General features: G+C 36.4%; 1 protein-coding gene across 4 annotated transcripts; it reads left to right on the top strand.

The window, feature by feature from the left end:
• The first annotated feature begins 660 nt into the window (after nt 1-660).
• Nucleotides 661-7,705, top strand: LOC108342899 (probable E3 ubiquitin ligase SUD1). 4 transcript variants are annotated; one of them, XM_052871521.1, is made up of 9 exons: nt 661-1,195; nt 1,865-2,557; nt 3,540-4,307; nt 4,396-4,607; nt 4,692-5,054; nt 5,251-5,408; nt 5,475-5,638; nt 5,744-5,890; nt 6,978-7,705. In XM_052871521.1, exons 1-9 carry the CDS (start codon nt 833-835, stop codon nt 7,482-7,484), a joined length of 3,375 nt encoding a protein of 1,124 aa, XP_052727481.1. In that variant the 5' UTR covers nt 661-832; the 3' UTR covers nt 7,485-7,705. The 4 variants fall into 4 exon arrangements, with proteins under 4 accessions (XP_052727481.1, XP_052727480.1, XP_017436289.1 ...); XM_052871520.1 differs by having other exon boundaries at nt 5,248-5,408; XM_017580800.2 differs by having other exon boundaries at nt 662-1,195; nt 3,543-4,307.
• Nucleotides 7,706-8,332: the final 627 nt, after the last annotated feature.

The raw sequence follows: 8,332 nt of genomic DNA, 5'->3' as shown, positions 1-8,332 counted from the left end.
AATAATAAATAATATTTTATTGTTTATGTTTTATATTTATATATTTCATTTCATACAATTTCATTTTTTATTTAATTTGTTCTGTTTTCACTCTCTCACTTTCAATTCTCTACATGTACCTTTTATTAACTCCATAGATTTTTTATATTTTAAATCAAATTTGGTTTTGATACCTCTCTAATTTTTAATTGTGAAATTAATTCTTTAACATTTCGAAAACATGACATTCTTTTAATATGTAATTTTACCATAATCAAAATTGGTAAACAAAAATTCAATATAACAACAACAAAAATTCAATGAAGGTAGTCCTAATCAATAAAGTTATAGCTACAATTAGTTGTCAAAATTAATATTTCACACCAATACTTGAACAGAAAATACAATAATTAAAGCATATTTTAAAACAATATAAGATTCATTCAATATTAAATATTAATCGTTATCTGAAGAAAATCAACCTAAAGTCAAAACATAGTTTTAATGATATTGGAATAGTTAGTAATTAGTATTTTCATACATAGATTTTGGCGTAGAGTATTACTATAAAACAGGTAGAACAAATCAGACGATGCCACGTGATCCAAAACCCACATGACCATATACGTCACCCAACACCTACACATTGGCGTAATATACTATAACCACCAAACGAGGGCAATCTCGGGAAAACCCTAAATCTCCACGGCAAAATCTTCAATCACTCTCCATTTTCTCTCATCTCTCTCTCCCTTTTTTCTCTCCCTTCATTTTCTCGCCCTCACCGACTTTCTCCCTGACCCGCCCTGACTCACCGCCGACTCGGTCCCCGGCCGTTTCGGTCCAAACCGTCATGGAGATCGCCCACGAACCACCTCCTTCCCTTGACGGAGGTCCCATCCCCGTCGAGACACTCGCCAATTCCCCGTCGTCGTCTTCCCCTTCCTCCTCCTCTTCCTCCTCCTCCGCTTCGTCGCCGCGCGGTCCCAAGGGAAAGGAGATCGAGTCTACCTCTTCGGCGACGGGGACGGCAGCCGTGCCAGCCAAGTACGATGACGAGGAGGAGGAGGAAGAGGACGTATGCCGGATTTGCCGGAACCCTGGCGACGCCGAGAATCCACTCCGGTATCCGTGCGCTTGCAGCGGGAGCATCAAGTTTGTGCACCAGGATTGTCTCCTTCAGTGGCTTAATCACAGCAACGCGCGCCAATGCGAGGTTTTACCCTATCTGATCTTCAACGTGAATTAACATGTTTTTATTGGATTTCTGATCCGAATTTTTTTGTGTTTGGGACTTGTTCTTGTGTAAACGACGTCGTATTAGTTATTTTTATCGCAGAGTAGCGTGTATTTTGTACTGCTTCTGATTGATGAATGAATTACGGTAACTTGTGCAGGAATAAGTTTTCCAGTGATGAAGTTAAAGATCGAAAAATTTCTTAATTTGTCATTTTTTTGCTAAGGATGATGGAAAGTGGAAACCAAATAGGGCTGCCATATGTTAGATTTTCTCTTCATGTTAAAATATTGAACGGCTAATGCTAGGAATGTATTATACCTGTTTATGCCTAATGGTTATAGTTGAAAGCTAAAGTCGGTTGCTGAGGCACAACAATTTGCAATTTTGAATTTGATAGCATCAACAAAAAGAGAATAAAAAATAATCATCCTTGTTCTTACTCTTACAAGAGTTTATTAAGCACGCTATAGATTTGTTTTTGTAAATTATGCAAATGCTATGTTAAATGGTAGGTTTTTTATTCCAAAATCTGTCAAAAGTAAATTAACCCCTCCTTGCACCATTTTTATGTACCTGTTTCTTATTGGGACCTGTTTCTTATTGGGATTTTTTTTTTCTTATAAATGTGCTTCATATGTGCTGCAGGTCTGCAAGCATGCATTTTCATTCTCTCCTGTTTATGCTGAGAATGCCCCAACTAGGTTACCTTTTCAAGAGTTTGTGGTTGGAATGGCAATGAAAGCATGTCATGTTCTTCAATTCTTTTTGCGCCTGAGTTTTGTGCTATCTGTGTGGCTCTTAATTATACCTTTCATAACATTCTGGATATGGCGGTTAGCTTTTGTGAGGAGTTTAGGTGAAGCCCAGAGGTTATTCTTAAGCCATTTATCGACAGCTGTTATCTTGACTGATTGCCTCCATGGTTTTCTACTTTCTGCAAGCATTGTCTTCATTTTTCTTGGGGCCACTTCTTTGAGAGATTACTTTAGGCATTTGCGAGAAATTGGGGGTCAGGATGCTGATAGAGAAGATGAAGTGGACAGAAATGGTGCTCGAATGGCTAGAAGACCACCTGTACAAGCTAATCGAAATGCAAATGGTGATGGAAATGGTGAAGATGCTGGTGGAGCACAAGGAATTGCAGGTGCAGGCCAAGTAATTAGGAGAAATGCTGAAAATGTTGCTGCACGGTGGGAGATGCAAGCTGCACGACTTGAGGCACATGTTGAACAGATGTTTGATGGTCTGGATGATGCTGATGGAGCAGAAGATGTTCCCTTTGATGAACTTGTTGGCATGCAGGGTCCAGTTTTTCATTTGGTTGAAAATGCATTTACTGTAAGTCTAACTGATTTTTAAATAACTTCTGATTTAATGAATTTTAATAAATTACTAAATTCCATTACTTAGTAAGTGTTTATCAAAATGTATTAGATTATTGAGGTAGACAAGCTCTACTGTCTACTCAAGTATTATTTATATTATATATGCAGACATGATCTTCTTGGTCTGCTTCTTTGGGGTAATGAATGAGATGTACCCTTGATAATTAACTTTTGTAATTCCATGTAGATGAAAGGATTTTATATGATATAAGCTGGTTAAAATTTGTTGTCTCCTTAATATTAATTATAAGTATTAAGTACTTAGGAACTTGTAATCGCATGATTTTCAATGGTTCTGTTGGAGATCTTATGTTAACTAGAGATATGACCAAGTCTCAATATATAAGTAGGTGAAAATCTTACCTTATAAAGATTGAGTTAGATTTAGATTTTACTTTCTTAAGATACGATATAGCCTATCATGCCATCCATTATTTGATTCCTCATGCTCTAGATGTTCAGTTCTCGGTGTGAGGGGTGTGTTGGAGATCTTACATTAACTAGAGATATAATCAAATTATAGCATATAAGTGGGTGCAAACTTAATCTCATAAGTTGCTTTATAAGATTGAGTTGGATTTAAATTCTATTTGTTTGATGAGTTTGTTCACTCAATCAAATGTGGCATGAATTTTTTATCACTAAAGAAAGAATTTGTAGTTCACTTTATTTTCCTTATGTTGATTGATCATTCTGTTGATGCTATTGTTTGTAGTCTAAATTTTATTATATTTAACTGAAAATAAATTTTTCTCTGATTATTTACCTATGTCTAGGGTTCATTGTATATTGTTGACCGAAGAAATTCTTATGCTTTTTAAATTGTTGCTTTTTCTGATTAATTTTGTATGAAATCGTTTTTTTTTTGTTCTCTGGAAAAATGAATTTGCTACTTGTCACATTTCTTACTTCAAACTGAATTTATTTTCTCTAAGCAGGTGCTGGCGAGCAATATGATTTTCCTTGGTGTTGTAATCTTTGTGCCATTCTCATTGGGTCGTATCATACTCCATTACCTATCCTGGTTCTTCTCAACTGCTAGTGGTCCTGTGTTGTCAGCTGTGGCCCCAATTGCAGACACATCTCTTTCTCTGGCAAATATTACATTAAAGAATGCATTAACAGCTGTTAAAAACTTGTCATCTGAAACTCAAGAAAGCGGGACAATTGGTCAGGTTGCAGAAATGGTGAAAGCGAATGCTAGTGAGTTGAGTGAAATGTCAAACAACATAACATCTGCCTCAGCTGTTATCTTGAAAGGAGGCTCGATTGGAACCTCAAGGCTTTCTGATGTTACTACTCTAGCTATTGGATATGTTTTTATACTTACTCTAATTTTCTGCTACTTTGGGATTGTTGCTTTAATTCGTTACACAAAGGGTGAGCCTTTGACCATGGGAAGGTTTTATGGCATTGCTTCTATTGCAGAGACAATACCATCCCTCTTCAGGCAGTTTTTGGCAGCAATGAAGCATTTGATGACCATGGTTAAGGTTGCTTTCCTCTTAATAATTGAGCTTGGGGTATTTCCTTTGATGTGTGGGTGGTGGCTTGATGTTTGTACCATTCAGATGTTTGGGAAGACAATGGTTCACAGAGTTCAGTTCTTCTCTGCATCCCCTTTAGCAAGCTCATTGGTTCATTGGGTTGTTGGGATTGTGTACATGCTACAGATTAGCATATTTGTCAGCCTTCTTAGAGGGGTAACTTCTTGTCACACGATATAGTTTTTAAAGTCCTGCTTATATTGTTATTCACCGTTTCACATGATTTATTTGTTTGCAATGACAGGTTTTACGTAATGGAGTTTTGTACTTCCTTCGGGACCCTGCAGATCCAAACTATAATCCATTTCGTGATCTTATAGATGATCCTGTGCACAAACATGCTCGCAGGGTTTTATTATCTGTTGCAGTTTATGGGAGTCTGATTGTGATGCTGGTATTCTTGCCTGTCAAACTTGCCATGCGGATGGCACCTTCCATTTTCCCACTTGACATATCGTAAGCTAGCCCCTTCATCAATTTTGGTAGTTTCCATGGATATTGTATCACAGTTTTAAATTGTGAATATGAATGTTTTTGCAGGGTATCTGATCCGTTCACCGAAATTCCAGCTGACATGCTTCTCTTTCAGATTTGTATCCCATTTGCTATTGAGCATTTTAAATTGAGGACAACTATAAAATCCCTACTGCGCTATTGGTTTACTGCTGTTGGTTGGGCTCTTGGTTTGATTGATTTCTTACTGCCTAGACCTGATGACAGTGTAAATCAAGATAATGGAAATGGAGAGCCAGGTAGGCAAGAAAGGCTACAAGTAGTACAAGCTGGAGTGCATGATCTGGGCTTGATGCCATTTGCAGGTGATAATTTGAACAGGGCCGTTAGTACAGTTGGAGAACTGAATGCTGTAGAGGATTATGAGAATGATGAGCAATCGGACTCCGAGTGAGTTCCCTTCTAATGGAAATCCTACAACTATCATTTATGAATTATCTTATATTTCATTCTCCCAATTTTTTTAGTTAACTCAATACAAGAAACGAATCTAGCAGACTCATCAGTTTCTTTACATATGCTTGTTTTAGCTGTTGTTAGTTACCATGTCACCATCTAATTAAATATTTTGCTATGGCTTTAGCAGTTATGCCTTTGTGCTTCGCATTGTTCTTCTGCTGGTGATTGCTTGGATGACACTCCTGCTCTTCAACTCTGCTCTGATAGTTGTACCAATTTCTCTAGGCCGGGCACTTTTCAATTTTATTCCTCGCCTTCCCATAACTCATGGGATTAAATGCAATGGTATGTAAATGATTGAACTAGGTTTTCAAACTTTGCATGTGTTTATGACCTTATTTCTTTTCACAGATCTGTATGCATTTATCATTGGAAGCTATGTAATCTGGACTGCTGTTGCTGGAGTTAGATACTCAATTGAACAGATAAGAAAAAGGAGAGCTTCTGTTTTGTTTGGCCAAGTATGGAAATGGTGTGGCATTCTGGTGAAGAGTTCTGCACTTCTGTCTATATGGGTAAGGATGATCCTCTTGCTAATCACTGTGTTACTGAAGCTGGTCATTTGATTTTGCATATATCTGTATTTGCTTGTAAGTATATTAATTCCTATGTTTTATCAGATATTCATTATCCCAGTGCTAATTGGTCTTCTCTTTGAGCTTTTGGTGATTGTGCCAATGAGAGTTCCTGTGGATGAAAGTCCAGTATTCCTCCTTTATCAAGACTGGGCATTAGGCCTTATATTTCTGAAGATATGGACTAGATTGGTGAGTTTGTTTCCTTTTACTATCAGCTTTTTTCCTGGCTTTAATTTTTCTGGTACAAAACTTTAACAAGTTTATTAAATACTGAATGGTATGTACAAAATATATTATGATTGATGTGATGTGGAAAACCTACTTTTTGTGTAAAAAATAAGAAAAAAATCTTATTTCTGCTGTACACTATTCCTGGTAAATTTATATCCTGCTGAATCGGTATTTATGGTATCAATTTTCTGGAATATTTCTCCTATATGTTTATTTTCAACCCAATGGCATTATGTGATTCATGTAGCCCCAACCAATCACTCTTAGTTTAAGACTTGTTACGTTTTTTTCTTGTTTGTTTCCTCATCTATTATTGTCACGAAAGACTAACCAAGTTTTATGCTAGTTGCTGACAACCTAAACATACCTCATTGTAATCTGGGCTGGGGAATTTGGGACTGGTTATGTAAGTATTGGCTTCAAATCACAAAGAAGTTAGTATATAATGCCAATGACATGTTTTATTGATGTTGCTAACACCATTGTGGGGTTAAAGGTTGGTTATTTCTTCATATTTCTGATATAATTTTTTTTGGGTACATGGTATTTTTTCTTCATTTTCTGGTAGACTTAAAAAAGAAACATAATAGGGTATTGTGAAGTTAGGGGGGTGGGGTTAAATTGGCAAGGGTTGATAAATACTGAATTTTTGAATGATTTATAGTAGGTTGGTAAGAATGAATAGAATTTGGAGAAATGAGTTTAGAGGGAAAATCTGGGTGAGTTTACTTGGTTTCTTGGAATTGTAATCAGAGGAAAGCTTTTTACTTGGAGATTTAGTTTGATGAACTACGACTTAGTTTGGTTACCATGTACGAATTTCAGATGATCAATTTCCATTCAGCTGACGAAGATGGGAAACCTTTTCTTAACAAACTAACAATTTGAGTTGCCCCCTTTTGCTCTTCCCTGTCCTTTTATGTGTGAAATTTATTTGGCACATCCCGTTTGTAAATGATTAAATATCTCCCAAATGTTTGTTACATGATTGAGTTGAATGTATCTATTTGGTATTTTTAAATTGTTGACTTGGTTCTTTCATTAGGTTATGTTGGACCACATGATGCCTTTGGTGGATGAAAGTTGGCGAGTCAAATTTGAGAGGGTGAGAGAGGATGGGTTTTCCAGGTTGCAAGGTCTCTGGGTCCTTCGGGAGATTGTACTTCCGATCATAATGAAGTTGTTGACGGCATTATGTGTACCTTATGTTTTGGCCAAAGGTGTATTCCCAGTGCTTGGGTATCCGTTGGTGATCAATTCTGCTGTCTATCGGTTTGCATGGTTGGGATGCCTCTGTTTCAGTTTCTTGTGCTTCTGTGCCAAAAGATTCCATGTCTGGTTCACAAATCTTCATAACTCAATACGCGATGACCGGTATCTCATTGGCCGAAGATTGCATAACTACGGAGAACATGTTGAGAAAGCAAATGAAGCAGCAACTTCTACAGAATTGCAGGACACTATTTTACTTGGTACGGGCTTAAATCAACAAGATCATGATGCAGATGTTGGACTACGGTTGAGGCGTGTAAATCATCAACATGTAGGCTGAAATGTATTTTCAGGTAGGAAGGCCACTGTAGGTTGGTGAAGTCTATCGGGCAGACGAGGTTCGTGAATCTCATGTATACTCCACCTATTTTGGGTAGTTATAACACCTCGTCATGACGCAACTGTGCTGTAGTTAACACTTAACACTTCTGTGCGTGCTTGTTTAAATTTAGCTAAAAGGGGAAAAATAAAATTGTTGATAGCGCATTGTTTTTTTCAAAATAATTCTTTGTGAAATAGGGAAGTTGAAGGCATGCTATGAGACATACCTAACAACATAGTTATTGTAGTTAAATGTTCTGGTAATTACATTTAGTTACTAGTTTGATTGATACTTTTAAGCGGTTAAACGTGGCTGGAATCTATGTACCCTTGATGAAAGATTTCCTTGTACATCCAACGCTAAGTAATACATCTTTATAGCAGAAGGGTGAAAGGTCAAAGACGCGATATTAAAATATAGTTATTGGGATCTAAGTATTAGTTTAAATCTCAATAAAAATGAAACAGTTAAGCACCATATAATGAATAGATTTATTAATTCATTGTTTTAAAGTTTAGTTAAGATTGGTATTAATTTTTTTTTGTGATTGAGCTTGATTCTTATTGTGTTGTGTTTTTTTGTGAATTTTTTTTTCAATAAATTTAACAAGTGATATTAGAATCAAGTTAGTCTTTCTGTTTCTTGGGAAAATTATTGGAAATTTTACATTGAGTAAAAATTGATATAAAGATGAAGATTTATTAAATTTAAAAATATACTAAATCAGTTCTAAAAATTTTCGAAATACATCCTACCTGTAGTTCAGATAAAAGTTTTCGGAAGTCTGCACTGGGATGATGCTAGAA

This window comes from Vigna angularis, chromosome 1 (genome assembly GCF_016808095.1).
Source record: "Vigna angularis cultivar LongXiaoDou No.4 chromosome 1, ASM1680809v1, whole genome shotgun sequence".
Taxonomy (NCBI): domain Eukaryota; kingdom Viridiplantae; phylum Streptophyta; class Magnoliopsida; order Fabales; family Fabaceae; genus Vigna; species Vigna angularis.
This window is presented reverse-complemented; position numbering and strand designations above follow the sequence as displayed.